This window comes from Strix uralensis, chromosome 7 (genome assembly GCF_047716275.1).
Source record: "Strix uralensis isolate ZFMK-TIS-50842 chromosome 7, bStrUra1, whole genome shotgun sequence".
NCBI lineage: Eukaryota > Metazoa > Chordata > Aves > Strigiformes > Strigidae > Strix > Strix uralensis.
The window spans coordinates 32,309,375-32,332,419 of record NC_133978.1 but is presented as its reverse complement, the minus strand read 5'-3'; the positions used below and the strand labels follow the sequence as shown (position 1 = coordinate 32,332,419).

Below are 23,045 nucleotides of genomic sequence, written 5' to 3'. Positions count from 1 at the left end.
TTCACACATAACTAGAATCATCATGATCTATGGCAGGAACTAAATATAATTAATCTGTTTCTATAAAAATCTTCTGAAAAAATCTACATTGCAATGAAGTTAATAGTTCCAAAGTCACCATCTCCGAATTATTTAATATTAGTACGTCATATAATATCTATACACTACTAGTCTTCACAGACTTTAGGGAACAAGAACTAATATATATCTATAACTGCTCAAGGTGAAAAGTAAAGGCGGACACAAAGATGGGGTGAGTTAGTGTGACTCTACAGAATCCAATGCAGTCTCACCTGGTTTTGATACTGAAACACACCCTTTCCACATAAATATATATTTGTACTCCAACCATATTCCTCAGAGGTCACCATGGAGATATGCAATGGAAGTTAACATGATCATCATCTCTATAAAACAAATTCCACATGGAGCAAAAAAGGATATAAGATACCTCTTCGCCAAAAGGATCAGTCTGAATTTTTATATACTGTTTCTTTGTGAAAGTTCCAGGCTCAACTAAAGCAGATCAGGGACCATTTTTGACCAGTTTAAAATAGTCCTTCTTAAAAAACCAAAGTTATGACCATTGATAGAACAGACCTGAAAATCTGCAGGAAAGCAAACTTAATTGCTATCATATATCCATCTCTACTAACATGTCATCCTCTAGCATGAGAATTAATTCTCCTTGTCCCCTCCAAAATCTACTCTGTATGTTACATACGTACATTTCATTATTGTGCACAGAACTAAGCCTGGAATAATTAAAATGCAGGCACTTTAGTAATGGCATCCACTTAACATAACCATATTTAACTCTACAATGGTTCAACTTAATTTACCTCTTAAATAAGGCTTGAATTCTAAAGAGATATTGGAATATATCAATTAATTGGGACACTCTGCCAGAAAATTACTTCACTGTTCAAACATACATTTTCTGAAACTTTCTGTAACTTTGTGCAAGCTTTATTTAGGGGGATTAGACTTTGGAGGCTTAACTATTGCTGGTTTAATAAAAATCCACTATAAATTGCTAAAACTTAATAAAAACATTTTGAAAATGCCAACTGAAAAGTTGTAGAACCTAATTCAATAATTGAGCCTCAGTTTAGCCTTCTCCCTTAGTTTTATTCCATCTGTGTATTTTGGGGTAGGGTTTGCTTCCTTCTTTCATTGCACAGAAACAGCTACATAATCAGCCACTGAACTGATTGCAAGAAAATTGAGCTGGTAATCTTGTTATATATAATCTGTAGTTAATATCTTATAAATTCATTAAAACTATTTTTTACATATATGAATTAAAGACAAAAACAACTGGAGTCTGCAGTGTGTGCTAGCAATCATTGCGGGTGGGTAAACTGACAACATGTAACTGCATATTAAGACAAATGTAGAATTTAGACAAAGTATTCCATCTCTTTTCAGATGTATACTTTTAAACCTCAGGAACTGTTTTCAGTAGATGTCATGCCTTTTAACTTGAAAACAGATAAGCGCAAATAAGCTCCCAATTGTCTCCCCAATATGTAAACCACATCTCGGGCTGCTGTCTCTGTTTCGCCTTTGAAGTTTCCCTGAAATGTCATGTGTTGTGAAGACTGCTGTGCATAAGCAAGACAATTTGCTCACTCTCAGAATTCTTACCGGTTTCCACTGCTATTTGGTATCCAGCCTCTAGTCTCCGAGATGACCTTTCCAGCCTCTCTGTGTTATCGAGCAGATGTGCCCTCTGAAAAAGAAAAGGGGAGAGAGAGAAAAAAAAAAAAATCAGGCAGCAGTCTACAATGTTCTCCCCCTTTTTTTAATTGTGCTTTCGTATTCCAAAACATAAAAATATCCACGTATATTTTATGGAAGAGCCTGTTACAAGGACCACTGGAAGGGGCAGGTTCTATGATCAATCATAATTATGTGTACCAATCATTTTTGTTTTGAAACATGGAATATGTGCTTCACTCTTACATGAACTCACAAAACAGAATGTGACTATTATAGAGGAAACCTGTCTGAAGAGCACTTCCAAAATAGATTTCCCTGTGACACATGTATGCAAGCACCCATGACTTCTATTCAGCTTGATGAAACCATCACTTTAAATGCAAGTGGTAGTTTTTAACATGAACTTAATTTTCAGCAGAGGATATATTTTCTTTACGTGTACTACTCAAGTGAGGTGATAAAAACAACGAGCTATTCATACGGAATACTGAACAGCATGAATATTCTTCAGATTGTTTGATGTAAAAAGATGTAGAAACAAAACACTGGTTTCTTGATTTACATCTCTTATGCCTAAATATATATGTGAATATATAAATAATAGACACACAGATATTTTTCCCAGAAGTCATTTGGCCATTTATGAGATAACAATAAAATCTAGTAAAAATGCATCTTCCAATATATTTTCACTTGGGGAGTCTGCAATAGTGAAAAAGTAAAATTATTATTTTAATTAGTTTATTCTCCATCCAAAGCGCCAACATTTCAACATGTAAGCTTATTTCCTTTGGAAATTTGATCCTAGACTAGCTCTAATCAAGCCATCAAAAAATATAAGCCCCACCCAATAAAGTAATCACACACACCTTTCCAAGCACCCCTTTACCCCAAAACAACATTTTGGATATTTGTCAAAAAATATTTCCTACAACTTTGCCTTGTTGACAGATGTCATTTTAAAATTGAAGAAATGCTTTCTAATAATAATAAAAAAAGGAGGTGCCATACATATTATCTGAGTGGCTGTCTACTGAAACGATCTACCTTGCTCTAATGAGCCCCTATGGATCTTGGGAGATGCAAGCTGTATTGACATGCACACTTAAGCTAATACACCTAGACCAGTGCCTCCAAGCTCTAGCAGCCAGGGATGCTGACAGAATATCTCGCTTCTATCTTCAAAGAAAGGAAGTGATTAGTATGTTATCATTACCATTCAAAACGTGATTTCCCTATTCCCTCCCGGCATAGGTGACACATCTCTGAGATGCGGCCAGACGATCGAGGCAGCTAAAGCCACATCAAAGCTTGCCTTGAATTTTTTCTTTTTTTTTTCCCCCTCTCTTTTTCTTTTTTTGGAAATCATTAAAACAATGCATTTAGATCAGCACAGATAGGACCCAATGTGAAGGTCAGGAAAGCTGCAATAACAGTCTATAATAATTAATAGAGTTGTCTAATACACAGTGGATAGGTTAAGAGTAAATTGCAAAAAAGCCTTTTGCATTCATGGGGGGCAGGCCACCAAGTAAAAAAAAAAATCAGCACAAGCACTTAATAAAATTTAAAACCATAAGTTACAATGTTGTAATTGAAATCACGACAGTAACTGAAGTGGTGCATGTTCTTAGTACCCATGGTCAATCTAGATAATTAGTGTTAATTTTGCTTAATTTTTTCTAAAAGGCACCTTTACATAACATCTGCTGGTTCTCTCCATCGCCCATTAGAAGAAAAAGAAGTGTAAGCCTGCAGTGCCTTTCTCCAAATACTGCCCCCCCCCCCCGAATGATATTAAAGAACAATTAGTGTTAAATATTTTAAACTTTATAAAAAACATCAGAAACCTAACACTATTACATAGACATCTGTCAAGAAAGAAAAGTAGAAGAGAAGGGGAGGGGGCGGGGTATAAAGAGGGAGTATAGAAGACAAGAATCCTAAAAGTTAGAGAGGAGACACTTTAAAAAAAAAAAAACCAACATAGGCTGGGAGTGAGCACAAGGAGTAAGTAGAACATTATAATTACAGAACAGGGGTATAATGCTGGAGTAGTATACTGGAAATGAAAAGACTATCCTGCTATGTTAAGAGAGAGGGGGGGAATAATCAGATTTCACATTACAATGTGGAAGAGCCACCCAACAGAAAGAATTAGCATATTTTTATATACTGTATAAGCCACATTTAATCTAAAAAGTAAATTACAAGCCCACAGTTCAGTTCAGTCATACTGCGAGCAATTAGAATACTAAAGCCCTGCAAACTTGATGCTAACATTAACTCAGAGCTGTTTGTTACTTGATTTCAGAACCTTTTCACCCAAGCCATTCTGTAATGAAACCTGATTTTTATTATGAAGGCTGGTGTTATTTACATATTTTGGGTTTGGAGGCACCCTATCCTTTGGTCATGAAATCAATGTCCTACAGTAGCAGCTGATGCTTTCAACTGCTTCCCAGCCCTCCCCAAACTCCTTCTTCCACAGTATCCCCTGCTCTCTGTGAGGTGGGTAGCGAGGTGATTCAGTGCGTATTGCAGCTTCAGAAACAGCTTCTATCTGGAATTATATAAGGAAGTTTTGCAAAGTGGCACGCTATCACTGGAGATTTAGTCATTCCATGTGGGCTGGATTCAAACTGAGATCTCAGGCGCTCAAAAGACAGAGCGACACAGACTCCATGGAAGCCTGTGTACGGCAAGTGGGCTAGAATAGAGCCCTGTAATGAGAGGAAGCACAGGTTTTATTAACAAACACTATGGCAAACCACAATTTCTTTTAAGATCAGTTCATACCTCCTTAGGAGAACTATAATTGGGGATGCCTTGATGTTTCACTATGTGACAAGTTAAGAATTATGCCTGAGTCACTGTATTAGCCCTTCATTTAAACTTTAATGTGCATTTTGCATTGGGTATAAAAACACCATTGCAATTACAACCTATCCAACACATAGTGGGTACCTAAGTGCAGAGAACAGAATGGTAACAACTGTTTTTTTAATTATTTCTCTCTCTACCTGTACAATTTTGATCTAGACAAAATAATAAATCCCTTTAGCTCTATTTGCTGCTGCTTTCACAATATGCAGAGAGAGGAAAAAGAAACTTATGAGACTAGCAAGGAAAAAGCAAAAAAGAAAATTACCAGGAGCAATGTCAAAATTTTTTAGGTGGCTAACAAAGAGGATTTATAAGCTCCAAAAGGTATGACTGAGTTCAGTATAGCTCCCAAGTTGCAGCTCTTTGCAATAACATCCTGAATTTTATTTGCCTTCATAGTTATTTCAAAAAGAAAAGCAGTTAAGTAGCAGCTTTGTTCTTTATATATGATTAAATTTTCAGAGTAAATTCACAAATTAGGAATCTTTATGTTTTATAAAGCCATAATATATGTTTGCCAGCAAAAATGATCCTACTACATTCTTTTACAAAAGCACAGGAGCAGACATGCAGATGTTGTTAAAGGGATGAGCAAATGAACCTTGCTCTGAAAAATCTCAGAAAGCAGGCTATACAAACCCTTGCAACAATATTGTCATCTGTTTAAATACTGGGACTATTGGGGAGGGGAGCTCAGCAGTGGTGGGAGGGCTTTCATGTGGTTTCATGTTTATTTTGTTTAATTTTTTTTGTTAACTGTTTTACTCTGTAGCTTTAACATATTAATATCAGCTCCACAAGAAGAGAGAAAAATAAAGCATTCAAGGAACTAGTGAAAGAATCTTTATATCACAGACATCTTCCTGTTTTTTAAGAATTCTCTGTAATTGTCCTTAATCTGGTTACTTTACAATTCTTTGTCATCACCATTTCTAAAACTTACAAATCCTTTCCTGCAGAGCTCAGTTATTCATTACTGATATGTCTGGGAACACGTTTCAAAAAGAAGATACCAGACAAATATGTGATGTTAAAATACTCGTGCTTCTAAATATATTTATTCAAATACCTCACTGGTTCAAATTCTCCGTACGAAACCCTTCAGAAATCTGACCTATAAGTAATCTTGACTTTACCGAGACCTCCTTTTTGGCAGCTATCGGAAAATAATAAAAAAAGCAGTTCAGATACCTGCTTTGCTACAGCAGTAAGTAACAGAGGAGATTAATTTCAGAAAATATACTGAAACATTTGAGGAACTGACCATTAAAACAGGCTTCTCTCTCTAAATATTTATGAGTCATTTTATAACTGGAAGAAAGGTGTTCTGGAATACTGATCTCTAGTGTTACACCTACAGATCTACAGCACTCACAAATAAATAATAAATATTGATATGTGTGCGTAGGTCTACCTGTACTGTATTTTCAGTGGGTATACAATATCCAATATAATACATAAGCTACTTGAATACCTCACACCAACCTCAAAACATTGTGAAATACTGTGTAATTTTTACAGTGTTTCAGCACAGATTTTGCCAAAGCAATGCTTTCAGTTTCAATACCAGTATATAAATGTATTTACCCTATCAAAGATTTTGTGATGCAAACACGATTACTACTGTACCTGATTTGATCATGGTATTCTAGCAGAGATCAAATACTAGTTTGTTTTTTTTCCTTCTTTTTCTAGTGCCTTTAAAAAAATTTCCACTATCAAAGAATGTTAATTTCTAAGGTTTGATCTAGAGATTCCTATGTAAGTATACAATTATTAGGGAAAAAGAGGCACAAGAGTGAATATTTTAAAGCAATGTAATCAATATTTTTGCTTTGTGTAGATTTCCCTGCAACAATGAACAAAAAGATCTACTTCAGATTTAGAAACTCAGCTTTAAAGGGAAAGCTAGACAACAAAAAGCAAGAAAGTACTCACCTCTTCACGTAATTTTATCAACTGCAACATGAACGCACAAAAAAGATAAAAAGGAAAGAAATGGCAGGAAAGAAAGATCAGTTGTGTGACAGGATACAGAATTAACATTGACAATTTATCTGTTTACATGTTTAGCATTTAAAAATCACAGACAAACACATTAAAAGAACCTAAACATAGACTACATGCAGAGTTTTTTGAACGAATAAAGATCACTTTCTCACACTGTCACATTAAACAAAGAGAATAGTGTGAAATTCTCTTTTAAACCACATCTAAGACACCATCATGAAATAAAGGGGAATGACTTCATAGAAGTCTATATTATAAAGAAAAAAACAAGTTTACTATTCCTCTCTTCGAAGATTGTACAGCTGAAGTGGTTTTGTGTATACAAGTTTTCAGAATGTTTTCTGTATATTTTAGTCGTGACAACTGATTTCTTATTTTACTAGCAGATCTAACTTATTAATAGATGACTGCGTCTTTATAGCATGTAACCAGTATTTCAATTTTTATATACTTGAGTTCTACTGTAACTATATTATCTAATTTTATTATTGAACCTCATACAGAGGGCTTTTTGCAGTTAAAAAAAAATGAAGCAGCTTAGTTAAATGGCTCAGAATGATGATTTATTGCATAGCATATTTAAAAATAGACAAAGGAATAGGGAACAACATGAAACATATTTCCCTCAGAAAAGACCCATTCCAGGTTCTTAATCCTAGACCACTACACAGTGTCTATATATATATACACACATAGTGTGTGTGCGTATACTTATATAGTATATACATTTATATTTATCAATTTATGCTTGTAAATCAACACAATCTAACACTATTAAGCTCTGGCAGGTTTACTATAAAACTAAATAAAACCCCAGTCTCATTATCAAGCTATGTTGTAATATTCTCTCCCCTTAGAGAGACAGACAAATTATTTGTACTGGAACAAAATATATAATTACTCACAACAAATGTCTGCGTAAGAGTGGCTCTTTATAAAAAATTACAGTTCTCTCACCGATTCCAGTTGAATTCGAAATTACAACAGCTACATCATTATCTCAGTTTATGCTGATACTTCACCTACAGTTTCATAACACTAATTTTCAACACGTGTGTAAGCTGAGAATGTTTGCTACTATTAAAGTCTCACCAGCATGAAGGAAACAAAAGAACCTCCATTATTCTCTATTGTTTCATATGGCTCATCTAAAACTGAACATACACCTCACCCTGTTACCAAAACGGACAACGAGGCTCTAACAAGATGTAATTAGGAAAGCTACTACCACATGGACTTAAACTGAAACGGCTCTTCAGTACGTAGCTAAAGGAACTTTGCTAGAATTTGGTATAAAGAAAACTGCATTGTTCGCCAAACCGGCGCTTAAATTCAAGTGCTTGGCCTATCATAAATTGGTCTCTTTTTCCAGATCTTCCCCCCCTTTTTTCCCCAAAAAGGCAAACATTAAGGCTCTTTAGAAAGAGACTATCTGGGAGTTGATCACATAGATATCTTTTCTTTCTGAGGCCACCATTCTTCAGTTGACTATGATACTTAAAGGGCCAAAGTTTAAAACTACTCTCTCGCAATAGAGCCCGCTTGGGCATGCCACCCTGCTATAATCAATGAGAGTTTTAAAATGCTGCACATTTGTTTTTTCAATAGGTCCCAAACAAAAATGTTCTATCTTGTTTGTGCTGCATGGCTGAATTTAAGCTCTGCATGGGATTTGCAGCTAAGCTAAGTAATGGGAGAGGGGTTTTTTTTAACATTGGCTGAAAGATATTCATTCAAATTAACAAAAGATGTATTTTTCCCCCATTTAACAATGCTCTTGATGAAAATGTGTTACCTTTACTTTTCTATTTTGAAACATTATTTTTATTATGCTCACCGCTCAACTGTAAACAACATTAAGCCGTGTGCAGCCACCATTTTAGGTTATGATAATCAGCATATTTTTGAAACAAAGATTTTTTTTTTCAATACAGAATTCGATACAAGAGGTAATCTGTTCCTTTGTAGGCTAAAAAAAAAAAAATAATCTGGTTTACGCTGGTTTGAACCAGTGGAATCTCTGGTGGCTAAGCCTTCTGCTGTGACTAAAATCAAAACTGCACCACAGAGAGCAAGGGAGCGAGATGGGGTTTGTGTGTGTGTGTGTGTGTGCGCGCGCGCGTGTGTGTGTCTGTGAGGCACATCACGTGACATAGAAAACTACCGAATTTTTTTAAAAAAGCTGATAACGCTACCGCCGTCTCTGTCCGCATATAGATAACGAATAAACGCTGAACTCTATTAAACGCCCTTTACACATTATCGTGGGTCGAACACACAATTTTCTGAACTTATGATGACAGTCTATTTATTTTGCTATAAACCCTCGGCATGTAACGAACAGATTTGTGTCTGGTAATGATCTGCTCTGCCAGGGCTATATGAAATGATACCGACCTTCTTTAGATCTTGGGGAATTAAATTGACCAACTTCACCCCCTGGTCTGTAGCTGAAGTTTGACACACTTTATGCACAGCAAGCCCAAATCTAATATTATCACAACTTTGTAGTCAGAAATTAAGTAGCCACAAAATATTTGTTCACCACAAATCACATATACAATGTATGTGTATACAGACACGCAGTTTAACCTAATGTGAATTTATTTAAACTTATTAATGAACATAGTTGCGAAAGGGAAAGAAACACTATTATATTTCAAGAAAGTTGGTAAATACTGTACCTGACATTATTTTGGTCAAGAAGGATTTCTGATTTAACCCAACATATACTTTGTAAAAAATGTACAAATTGCCATGCGAACCAGTTCTATTATTATTAAAGTGAAGACACAACTTTAAGTAGTGTATCATTGCACTGACAAACTCAAAACTTTCAAGGGATTTAATAAACGTTGGTGGCCAGAATGACAAGACTTGAAAACAACAGAGCCCATTAAAGACCACACCTGCAAAATAAATAACAACCCAATGCACACAGCAGGTTTTTGGGTTTGGGGTTATAAGGTGGGGGTTTTTTTTCATGTAAGAAGGGATATCTCCTGATTCTCAACCTCTGTATGTGCATCACCTGACTACACATGATTCAAATTGAGAAGAAATTGTTGTATACTAAGCAATGACTTTACTAAACTCCAAGTGCATTAAGAGCACTATAGCATTACCTATCTCATTAAACAAAGATGCATCTATTTCAAAACAAACTTTGAATAGCAGAATTGTATAATTCTTACAACTTCTTACAGGAAGTTTCTATATGCTTTATCTGGTAAAATTAGTTAAATCAGGTATAATCAGTATAAGGCAACTGTATTCCAGTATCCAAGCACTGTGTTGTTGTTATCTACACATGATGACTGCTACTTATGGGAGACATTCTAGAAAAACTAAGAAGTCAAAAGATAAATCATCATTTGCTAATTCTTCAACCTGTTCTTTGTACTTCAATCTTTCTTCTTGGGAGAACATCTGGAAACTCATGACTATGACCCTATTCATTACAGTTTATAACTTGGCTGTGGTTTGCCGTAACTGTACCTTTGAAACTCAACTGAAAAACCAGAAGTCGAATAAAGAAAAGTGCCCCATTTATTTCTAGATACTTAATATGGTCATATCAGCCAATATACATTGAGTTCCTTTTGCCTTCTCACTCCACCAAAAACATTACACAAATGTTTATCATGATGACAAAGACCATACCTAAAACATGCAGCTCATATCTCTCATTTCCCTTGGATAACACTCCAGTCTAACCAGATATTCAGCATTTCTACTGGCATGTTTTACCAACATTTGTGGATTGGTACAGGAGCAAATCCTTTTTCAACAGCTCCTCTGTCAGAAGAGGAATCCCTCCCCTCCTCTTCCCTTTCAAAGTTTGGTGACTGAACTGGGGAAACCAAACCCACCATTTTCCAGTTTAACTGATTTAACCTAATCCAAACTGATTGAGAAGTAAAAGCCCTACAATATTAGGATGAGGGTCAGTCCATCTACCTATAATTATTTCCACTAGACAAAATGAAAGCAAGAATTTGAAACACCTTCAAATATTTTATATGACTGTAAGTTCTACCTCGGCATCCTTTCATCATCTAGTCCAAGTTTTCTATTGATATAACAATCTACAGGAGTGAAAGCATATTACATCAGAGGTTACTGAGTAAAATACATCAATATAACATGTTCTGTATAGTACCCAAACCTTACCCCTGATTTGGATAGTTGCACATAAGCTCAACATCAGACTGAAGTTTTTGCACTAACTGCTTGTACCCATAACTATATGCATATAGGATAAGTACAAATATAAATAATGATATTTCATAAGAAAAAGAGATTGCGATATTGAATATTGGATAAATATTGGATAAGTAATATTTTTAAAAAGACTGGCATTCACATATTTAAAAGAAGTTAGGTGGCTCCTTTATGGTGATATTTCATAACATTTTTCAAGGAAGAAAAGAAAGAAATTCAGAACATTCAAAGGTATAGGGCTAACAATTTCAAGCTGGGTTACAGAAAAGGATTTTGGTTACCTAAAAGACTACATAAAACTCCTTCACCAGCCAAAATTTTCTTCCATTTAAGAAGTGGTCATTTGAAAGAAAAAACTTGTGTTGACAAATGGTTGACGGTACCATTTGGTTACTTGAGATGAGACTATACTTCTTCTATCAGGTTTAGAAAAAAGATCCTAACTTGCAAAAAGTGCACATGTGAACCAGTTATTTAACCATTCCTTAAAAAGTGAAAGTAAAATATTTTATCTCATCCCTACACATAAGATATTCTGTTATAAGTAAAGCTTCTTATCACAATTGCCCTTTTATGTCTGAATTTACACAATTTTTTCTTGAAATGCAGAAACAGCAGCACCTTAAAAGAAATAAAATAAGAACCTTACCACTTTCACAGGACTGAGTTTACAATCATGACATGCAGACTGTAAAACTCTTTTCCCTAAAATCATCCTTTCCATAAATTCATTATTTAGGGATAAAACCCCCTCTTTATTCAAATTTTGAAATCTCCCCTTGCTACAATATATAAATATGAAAATTAATATCTTGTAAATTTAACTCTTCACATAGATGTTAGAGCTGCTATACACTACAGTCTTATACCTACAGATAAATTGTGTCCTATGTATAATTTCATTAATGTATGTATTAAATTATACTACAGAGTTTAAAACTTATACAGCACATTTAAAATACTGTGTAAGGTTATGGCTTAAGGGGTCTGTGTTTTAAAATTCATTGTACTGGGACAAGTCTCCAAGTCTTTCTTTTTTTCTATCCTTAGTGGAACTGAGCTTATATTGAGGGTAGAAAATGCTAAAAATTTCAGAATGTGGTTCTGATCCATTTCCTTATTTAATATTGCATTTATCAAGTAAACATTTAAACAATTTTCAGTTTCACTAACAAAATAATTTAAATTCTATCTGGTCAGAAAAGAAATTCTGATATTTAAGAAAACTTTCAACTAACTTCTACCTCAAAATGAACAACTTTGATTACAGCTGACATGATTTTCAAAAAGAAAAGAAACGTTATGCTTTCAGACAGAGCTTGTCAAACAAGTTTCAGCACCAAAAGGAATATTAACAGGTGGGTCAAAGTCCCCTAAATATAATGTTGGCTTTATAATTTTCAGTGGTCTAGAAGGACCCTCACTGTAGTGTCCAGAACAACAATACGGGTACAAGATTTTAAAAAAGCCTCAGGATTATCAAGCTTTCCTTCATTAATAGAGATGGATAGCACTCTGCATTCTAGTACAACATGCATTATGAAAGCATGCTCTTATTAGTACAACTCATGGTTTTGGTACAAGGAGAGAAAATCTGTTTAGGGAAGGAATCACACAAGGAAACTGAGTGGGGTACTGCCTAATTCTGAGAGCGCACTTTCATTTGTTTTGCCTGCCAGTGTTGATTTAATTATACTGCATTATTATCAAAGCTGCATTATGTACTTTTTTTATTCCTTTTACATGTGTTTGAGGTGAAGACCTTGGCTTTGTCGGCAAACAGCGCGTTTCAAGTTATTTCTTAAGTACTAAATAATAAAGAAAAGAGAAGAAAAGATTTTTTTTAAGATAGCAGACAGTGATCACAAGTTAAAGGGTTAAATGTAAGATCTCCAAGAAACATTTTGAAGTTGATTAAGACCCCAGCTTTGCATTAAACAGTATCACTTCCACATGAGTTGTTGTTAATGCTGTTAAGGAGCAGCTTGAGAAGCCCAGTGTGCCAGTGACCTCCTTCACCCTCCAGCCACCCACTAGGGCTTCTTGATTAGCATCCTACCTGGTTCTCTGAGGAATTCCCGTCATCCCCTAGGAGCTCATTCCGCACCTCATCACTGTAGGCGATTCGTGACCTTTTCTGTAAAACAAAAAGAAAAAAGGGTTAGGAAGTAAAGCTCCGAAGCCATTGGTATCAAGGCTGATCATCTTAAACCTCGAGAGCCCCCTAATGGATACCTATTTGATAAAAAAATAAATCTGCAAGTAAAAGTTATTTAAAAGTTCTTCAACTGCTGTATTTTGACAAATCTGCATGGCAAAACCTAAGCATTTCTAAGACAGTAACTTCCTCAACATTTCAGCAAAGAAAGCAGCTTCAGTGAAGCTCAAGATACATAACGTGTGATCCCAGTTCAGATAATCAGGGAACCAGGAGATGCAATATACACTAACACCAGAAGCACTGAAGAAATGCATGTGTAGGAACCAAATGTGTTTTTCTGAAGAACACTTGCTAGCTGGATACAGAACTCAGCATAACGCTCCAGTGGTGCCATTAAATATGAAACGAAGACTGAGCTTTTCCCATATTTAAAAAAAAAACCACAACAAGAAACAATACCTGAACAACACACATTTGACAAAAGTGGTTGAACTTGAAGATGAAGAAAATTAACAGATGTTTTCTATGCTGCTAAGGCTATAAAGGCCTACTGGGAAAGGACCAGAAACCAAAGGGCGAAAGAAAGTAGAGAAAACGACAGAACAAGGAAACATTGGTTTACAGCAGTTCGTGGAAACACCACAAAACTGAGACAGTCATTCATTAGATCATTATTACAGACAGTCATTATTCACAGCTTATGAGCACCAGGTTTGCTCATGAACTGATCATCACATTGATTCTAAACTAGATCAAATGCCGAGCAATGGAAAGCAAATGTCTGAAGATTACCAAGGTAGCACAGCATTCAATTGAACAAAGGGGAAGTCCATAAAGAGAATACTGGCCCAGCTTTCAACTTCTCTGTCAGCTAAATAACAGGCCTTTAATTAATATTCGTACACTAACCATTAAAAGAGAGAAAAGATTTTTAACATTTTAACATAAAGGCCTTCCTTTATTGATGGGAGCTTTCCTCACACTCTGCCATGGTAATCGCTACCAGTAGGAACTCAGCAAAAACAAATCGTTCCTCAAACCTTCCCTAATTGGACAATCATGCCAAAAAATGTGCTTGGGACTGGGGCATAGGAAACAACCCACTAGAAATTATACTGAACACAGGGAAATTCATTACCTTTGTGACAAAGAAGTCTGGAAGTGGGTCACCCCTTATGCTAGGAACCTAGCAGTGGAGTAAGACTTGTATTGGTCATCTCAGAGCAACACATTTTACCTTTTTATCCTGTGTAGTTCACTATCATCATCGTTACAATGCTTACAAATTTCTGTGATTCAGTTGCTAGTGTTCAGATCTAGATTATATACTAAAGCTACACTAATGTACGTAGCAAGGACAAAGCATATCATGGACCTACTACAAGAACTGAATTGTGCCAAATCTTTTGGAGATCTCAGCTGTCACAGTTTCATACTAACCAAGCTAAAGTAGTCTACAGCATTAAAGGAAATGAGAACCTTTAAACAGGCTGTGGTATCAGAGCTGCCTGTTTAAATTATTCATTTCATCACTATGGGGGACTAAACCACTCCACAGTATGCAAGAATATCATATGGAGATAGGTTTTGTTTTTCTCTTTTTTCACCAAAAAGCCAACAAATTGGCATAGATTGCTCAATTATATTATTTCCCTATTTTTATTTGATACACATCAAACAAGGAATGAAATTACAAATATATACCAATAAATATCTAATCTTCTTTTCTGATTAAGATTCAGTCTTCCCATTTGAGGTCTAGTAGTTCAACTGTACAGTCTCTCCCAATTTCACAAAATTACTCAGCCCCATTGATTCTGTTAGTGTTGAATGTATTTATCTTTATTATACTGAGATGAGGAGCATGATGCTTCATGAGCTTGTTCTCCAGTGAACAAGTTGCCTAATTATATGTAGAGACTGAGATGGTCCTTGGTTACACATCATTTACTTGAAAGATTTAACTGGCTGATATTCTCATTCATAAGAGCCTGAATAGAAGAAAGGAAAAAGAATATTCTTCATGGGAAAGAAATAAACGTTAATAGCAATACAATTTTTAGAGGCCCTTTATAATCCTTTATATCATCACTGCTGAACTTAATAAATATATTTGTATCATTGTTCTTTTATTGCAACAATCTGTCATGATCTGAAAATCAGCAATTATATTAAAAGAAATAACCCTTTGACTACAATTAAGTATAACTTATTTATTATCAATAAATAATTTGATACTACTTTTGATCACAGTTTCACTACCAAATGAATCAATAATATAAAAGGAAGGGCCTTTGAACTAAAGTGTTCATTTGTTCTTTCAGGATTTGTCCAAAATATCAATATTTATTAAAGTAATATTGGGTAACACTTTGAAAAATGAGGCTATCAAAATTAGTTTGGCTTGTCTGAACTAAATTATGAAATAATTTTTTTTTTTTTTTTTTAGTTCATAACTATTAGCTGTTTATAAATATGTACTTTAGCCAAATGCAAGAATGATAGTTTGAGCTGGAAATGTCACACACTGCTACAGTTTGAAGGAACCCAATTCATAATGCATTTTATAAATAGTTAATGACTTCTATACATAAGCTAACCAGGCAAATCAAGAAATTGTCAACATTTTTAGTCTTAGTTGTCAGTTACCACTGTCTACCGGTGCTTTATATGTACGTTTCTAGAAAAGACAGAAGCTTTACAGAGTTTGTAATCCAAGGCACTTCTGGGCAGCTCAATATAGGTTTAAGAGGCTCTGTGTGCAGCTTTTTGTCTGTAAAGGTCTGTCATATATAGAAGTTTTCCTTGTATTTTATATTTTCCTGTATACAGATAGACAAAAAGTCTAAGCACACAAGTGTTTGTAACTCAGTGTACGTGTTTGCATTCAAATGTAGCATGCACACCAACACACAGCAACACAAAAGGGTTAAGATACTTTCCAGAAGAACTTCAAGACAGAGAAAGTTTCAGGGACTGTTTTAAATGTACTTCAGTACCCAGACCTTCTGACAAGGAAGAATTTCTGATTCCAGGCAGATCCCTCCTGGTTTATGAACAGGATTTTTGCATACTGATTGGGTGATTTCCTTAAAGCCCTGTTCAAACAGATACACTTGCTCAGTTCTGTCTGGCAATTTGGCTTTAAACAATCTGTCTACTTGACCCAAGCCTTAACATTTCCCAATAGAACTGAATGTGTTCATGGGCAAGCCCAGCTAAATTAGAATTGAAATGAATTAACTCAGCTTAAACTAATTAAGATCTGTGATCTGCAGTACCACCCCCCTGTATGATTCTACATGTGAAGTAGGGTACATGTAACCAGACTGTAAGAATTCTGCTATACTACTAATCTGAGCATACCAATGAAGTTCGTCTATTACTAAAGCATACGAGAAGTTAATTTCCATGGCCTACACATGGCAAAGCAATTGCTTAAATTGCCTCACCTGGGAATTTAATACAATGTTATCATCAGACCAGCCACACTGTAAATAGATTTATAATGCTTTCCATGTGCTAGGCTAGGTTGCATATGAATTAAGTAATGATCTGGTATTACAATACAATCAGCTAGTTCCCACACCTGGCAGACAGGATATTTTGCTAAATTACTACCTATACAGATACATCACAACATAAAAACAGAAAAGGCAACGGGAAGAGAAACAATCTACATGGTGTATGACTGATTTTTACATGGTAACCAAGATGTAGATAGAAGGAGGTATCCAAAATAATCTGTTTCCAACATCTGCACAACAGAACACATACTTATTCATTTCTATTCAATTTTGGCCTAATTTTCCGCATTCTATACTTTAATTACTCATCCACACTCTGAAATGTTCCCATTAGTGAAGGCCACAACTAGCCAATGCCCCCTCACTCCAACGCACTTTCAGCAATCAGCCAAATAATTGATATAAAGTATCGCACATTTTCATACCTGAACTAAAGAATAGCTTTCCCCCTCCTAAATGCTAAGCAGCCCCCTGAACAGACAAGCAAACCTAGGTGCATTTCAGACAAAAGGCCCAGCAAATCCTTTTGTCCCAACCTCTCAATTTTTCAGGCTCAATGTTTTAAGAACAGATTAAACGGATTTTTTGGTGAAATATGCGTAAACAAACAAAAAGGCTTATTTATCCACAAACATCTGTTTTCACACAAAATCCATCAGACTTTCCTAGTATATATAAACGCTTTAAAAAATTGTCAGGCATCTGTTTCAGAGTTTGGCCCTGCTCTAGATGTAACTAAATACTCGAGATTAGCACAACAAGAAATAATTTGTAGGAATAAATTAGATTTTATTTTGTGTTCTTTGAGAGTAGTCAGTTTTGCCATTGCTCTTGCTAAAAGCAAGGTGAAAAAAGTGACCCGATCCTCAAATAGACTGAAAAATACTGCAGAATGTACATTTTCATCTCTGCCTTTCAGAATAGATATTTCAGTATTCTTTTGCCGAGCAAAAGTGGAAAAGATAGGTTAACAAATTTAGAAGAAAAGTGACCTTACTTAACAATCTTAAAGCTTATATTTAAACAGAAACACAAAAACACTTCTTCAGGAAATAAAATCATTGAAATTGCTTAAAAAATTGTCTTCAAACTTCAGTTTTCAAAACTTCTACATTTCTCTGTAAAGGTGATGCAGGAACAATAGACTAGACACTTCAGACTGCAATTTGAAAGGGGTTTTCCTGTTCCTAAGTAGCTTAGTTTTTATTGATTGTGTGTAAGAAGTAGGAAAATGATTACATAGTGCTAATATACAACCTGATGCAATGCTGGACTTTCAAGCATTTCCTTATGAAAATAAAAGACCAAAGTGGATACATTTCTGTCCAAAAGGAAATAAAACCTATTCTACAAATCCTATGAAACTTCTGATTGAAAGAATCAATTCAACAGCACGCGTTGGCTGATAAAAGTCAATGTCTAAGCCACTCCCAATCTTGCCTGCCCTCCTTGCATGCACACAAAAAAGATTGCAGACAACTCCGGAAGAGAAATGCCCAACTTAAAACCTGTATTCTGTCACTCTGCCAAACATCCAGCTTTCTACAACAGCAGAGAGAAATCAAACTTCAAGTGCTAATGTGAAATTAACGCAGAGATACTATCATCCATTTTAAGTAGAAGTCACAGGTCTATAAATCTTTTTTTCAATAATCATCATCAAACACACTTTCAGTTTCATTATGGGGTGAGGGCAGGGAGGAAGGTCAAGCAAACTCCCACGAGGATACAACACATTGTATTATGTTGGTTGTGAAAAATGCAGCTTCTGCCCACAAAACTATTTCCATCTCAAACTCATGACCAGGGGACCATGTATGTCACCAACTTGGCTGATGCTTAAACAACCTGCTACATTGCACGTGGTGGAGGTAGGGAAGAAAAGAGGTGACCTGTGAGAGAATTGTAACTCACTGTTTCTGTGAATTTAAGAAGTAACAGCAGGTGATTTCTATTGTGAAAAAGACATTTGTATTTAGAACAGCTTATATTTACCTGAGCTCTGCCTTTTAAACTTAATAACCTAGAAAAAGAAAGATTTTTCAAAATTCAAAGGTCTGGAACCAACTGACCTCTCCTCGCTTCTATTTTTTAGAGGATGCTCAAAAATTCACTACCATTGCTACTGATTTAACAAGGCCACATCTACAGAAGAATAATATAATGAAATACAGGAGTTATAAATCCAAGCATGGAAAACTTCAGATAAGCATTGCTTGGGCTTGGATAGCACTTTCCAAACATAACAATGCATAACTCCCCTTAGTCTGGTGTTTATATAATTTTTTTTTTTTTTTTTCAGTTATAACTACTCATCTTATTGCTTGTTTGAATTACCACACCCTATTACCAAATCTTGGTCCCTACATATACACTACTTTATTCTTTCATCAGAATTCAGTTTCTCCAAGGTGCTTTCAGCTTTGGGCTGTTCTGCACAACAGTTTGTCTGCCTTTTTACTCATGTGCCATAATCTCAAAAAATATGCCAGGCATCAGCTGACACATGAAGGGTGACTGAGTATTCCTGCCAATTTAACTGTAACCTCTCTGTAGGCCAACATAGTGACGTCTGCCTTTTGCACTGCCGATTTGCAGCTATTCTGCTATCTACTCTTACCTACATCTGCCAGTCTGTTCCTATAATATCCTTTTCAGTACTCTTAATTTCAGTATTTCATACAACACCTTTCTATCAATTCCTTCAAATGACCATTACTAAACTACTGCATTTCATTACAAAACCTATTGCTACATATCTACTTAGCTAAGTTAACAAACTTGCCTATTCAGTCAATGGAAATTCCTCTAAACTGTGCATGAGATTGCTCAAATTAATACTTTCTCAGATTCACCTTCCAGAAAAGCCCAGTGCTTCCTTGTAACCACCCTGTGTGTGTTCAAAGACCAGTCAGATAATATAGCTTGCTAAATTAAAAGTTGGCTGGTGTTAGTGCCCTTTGCCTTGATATGTATAGCAAACATTGGCATGTACTTGCCTAATTTGTTGACAAAGGTTTTGCAACTTGCAGACCCTTATTTACCACAGCCCCTTCAATCAGCAACACTGGAACAAAAGGCAAGAGCAAGGTTGGAGCGGTGGGGAAACACCCCCTCTCCTCAACTCAGATGACAGTTTGAAAATAAAGATACTTCAGCTCTAAAACTACACCTGATAAAAGTTCAAAGTAATCCACAACTTGACTATTTATTTGGGTGTAGGGGGGCTAAGTGCGATAAATACTGTTGTTCATAGCATAGGTTCACACTTGGACGTGGAGGCAAAAGGGGTGTCTAGACTGTGACATCAACAAAAAATTTGGATGCAAAGAATAGAAACAGCCAAAATTAAGCCAGTATCGTTGACAGATAAATTGATCTTCAATTCATGTTCAGGCTAATCTGCAGAAGGATGTCAATATGATCAAGACAATTCAGTCTCTATATCAAATTCTAGAAGACTCTCACTCCTAAAACAGATTTTAAAAAGTCACATCAAGCATTGGAAGTCAGTCACTAATATCGTATAAGGTTCTGTGCTAAAGAAGTCTGCTAGATACGAATAACTTCGGTTTAAAGATCAGCAAAATTAGACTACAAAAATAAGCTCATTTTGAGTATGGTTTAACTACAGCAGATCTTTGCACTTAGAACTGGCATATGCACCTAATAAGCATACATGTAAGCGCTACAAGTTTCTCTGCAAAATCAAGTTTCTCTGCAAAATTACCATTTAGGGAAAATTGTTAAGGATAACAGTGGAATAGAGACCTAGTGCCCTTTTCTAGGGCTTATGTTCCTTTTACGAAATCTTAATTGGTCATATCAACTGATCTCCTTGTTGTAATGACCTAACTCATATATTATAGCGGCTCCTTTTTTTTTTTTTTTTTTTCTTCCTAAAAGCTTGCTTTCAATACTTTTTCTCTTTTTTTAACAATGCCTATTACCATGCAACTTTATTGAATCGTTTATCCAACAAATGCTATTTAGAGGACAAGGAGCAACTACACATCAGGATCATGTACTTCTGGTTCAAAGACTTTATGTTGCGTGGTAGGTTCGTAATTAACATAAATATTTGCTAAATCTTGGAGATGGGAGATAAACTCCAGTATGTTGGACCAACAGACAGATGAACCTAGAAAATGAAAATATAGAACCATTTTCCTCCAAGGGGAGAAGTTTGTATACTGTGAGGGCCAACTTCTAAAGAGATAGCACCCAAAGACAGTGAAGCAGGGAAAAAAAACATCTTAAGGAGGCTTAAGGTATTTTTAAACTAATTAGCTCGCACTAATTAGCTCATGGTAAAGGATGATAAACATCTCAGATAAATCAAAACATGAAATGTTCATTAAAATATCTTTGTTTCAGACATTATTTCCATCTGGAGCCTAGGTTTCTGTTGCTAACAGTAACAAGACATCTGCTGGTACTTTCCATCAGCTCTTTCCTTTCCCAGAAAGAAGTGTCCAAGTGTTACTTCCTTCCTCCATTTGTTAATTAATTGTCTTTATCAGCCTGTACCCGCACTCTCTGGCTAGACACTACGGAGCTCAGCAACTGTAATGAACATCTATAATTGGGCTGAAACAGTTGCCATTCTTGAATGCTACCATCATCTTTTTCAGCTTCTAACAGTAGGTAAAGCCTAGGAAAGACAGCATTTTTCAGGCTTTTAGGCTTTCTAGTTAGAAGTACAATTTTGCCACAGAGCTCAGTTCTATTAATAAATTATACATTATGTCCACTGATAACTCCAAGAGTAAAAAACAAAAAGAAGCCATAAAGACAGATCTCATTTCGGACACTTAGAATGAGGGCAAGGCAGATGAATGAGATGTTTCCAAGGCAGCTGAATTGTCCCACCTACTTTTGTGCCACTCTGATAGGATCTATTTTAAACCAAAGAAACTTAAGCAGGCCTTTCCAAAAATACTTTTTAGCACATAAAAAGCTATTTTTAGGCACTGTCCCTTTTTCACTGAGCATACTGCCTCTCTCTCAGAGGCGTCTTTCCACCCATATACCAATACATGTTTTATAATTTCTGAAAATACACAGAATAAGAAAATTTTGGTTGAGTCCTAAAAATATTAATAATAATAACTATGAACAACCCTATTCAATGAGAGTAGCAGGGGATAATTTCTGACTTCACCATTAAATACAAAATAAAATAATGCTTGATGCAAAGAATAATTACATAGAAAAACTGTACAATTAAGGTGGTTTCATGCAAATATACCCACATGGTGCTCATTCTGTGTATTTCAATGCAAGTATTTTGGACCATAAGCACATTAGCTCAAAATATTGATTAATAAAAAGGAAAATGAAAATTACTTCATGTCTAACACAACCCAGTCAAAACTGATTTTTGGATCCTACTGTCCATGCTTCCTGAATTTATTATTTTTGCCCTGACATGATTTAGCTGGGATTCCTTTTCTTCCTTCTAGATCATGTGTACTTACACACAGACACATTGCCTTGTCTAAAAAAGAGAAAAAGATGTCCGAGTTTAGTAATTTTAGTAGTTAAGTGGTCACAACTGGGCTTTGAAGTTTGCAGCAGATTGTAGGAGGAGTAAATCTGTACCTTCACTGCTCCCCACCAGGCACTACTGGGACAGAACCAGTTGTTTCATGCTGTGTTAAATCAATAGCTAATATGATAAAATACCAGCCCGATGTTCAGACATGGCATTTTCTAGTTTTATCACAAGCTGATGATTAGCAGTTCTTGCTTTACACTACCTGAGATAAAAGTCAGTAACTAATCCACTACCTATAATTTATCTAACTAAAGTCCTCCTTTTTATACTCTCTCTGCATTTGAGTTCCTCAGTCTCCCACGTTCAGTGAAAATTATTCTAAACAATATTAATTTCTTAAAGTGCATAAAATGTATGAAAAATTATTATTATACTGCACATATCTGTATCAAAAACAGCCATGCCAACCCCTCCCCTACTTGGTTTATTTCTTCAGAACTTAAAGTCTTAAGCCTTGGAACACTGTAACAGAAAGGCAGTATATTTATACAAAATATTGGTATTTACAAAATATTTGGCATTTAAAGTGTCTTTCTGATAGACAGGCTTCAGCTAACTTGTTATTTTTCCCCTTACCTGTAGCATAGTCAGAAATTCTGCCTCTAAGTGGACCAACATACAACAAAAAGAATAATGAGAAACACTGATACTGGCAGTAGCTCATTTCCCAGTAAATATTGATGTCCAAACTCAAAAATTCACTGAGTATTTCTGTTTTGTCCCTGTTCCTATGTTGTCACTAACAATGCTTACACATTTCTATTGATCTTGTTTATAGCTGCCTAGATTTTCACTGTCAAGACAATGTAGTGTGAACCTTAAGGAAAACCTCACTTTATGTAAGACTGCATAAAGACTGCCATATCAGTCAAAGCTTCAATTAGTCCAGAACTTGTACTGCATCCTATAGTGGCCATTAACAGATAACAAGGGGAAATCTTAAGGAATAGAG

The 23,045-nt window shown here is 35.5% G+C and overlaps 1 protein-coding gene across 6 annotated transcripts in view; it reads right to left on the bottom strand.

Annotated features, from left to right (window-relative positions):
• The window catches only part of VTI1A (vesicle transport through interaction with t-SNAREs 1A), a 277,532-nt gene that overhangs the window by 208,483 nt on the left and 46,004 nt on the right, over positions 1-23,045 (bottom strand). For 4 of the 6 annotated variants that reach the window (XM_074875296.1, XM_074875293.1, XM_074875295.1 and 1 more), the window contains exons 4-6: positions 12,905-12,982; positions 6,550-6,570; positions 1,651-1,735 (exon numbers count right to left, since the gene is read on the bottom strand). In XM_074875296.1, coding sequence (XP_074731397.1) covers positions 1,651-1,735; positions 6,550-6,570; positions 12,905-12,982 — 184 coding nt within the window. The remainder of the gene's footprint in view (positions 1-1,650; positions 1,736-6,549; positions 6,571-12,904; positions 12,983-23,045) is intronic. The other 2 variants (XM_074875297.1, XM_074875294.1) reach the window with 1 other exon arrangement.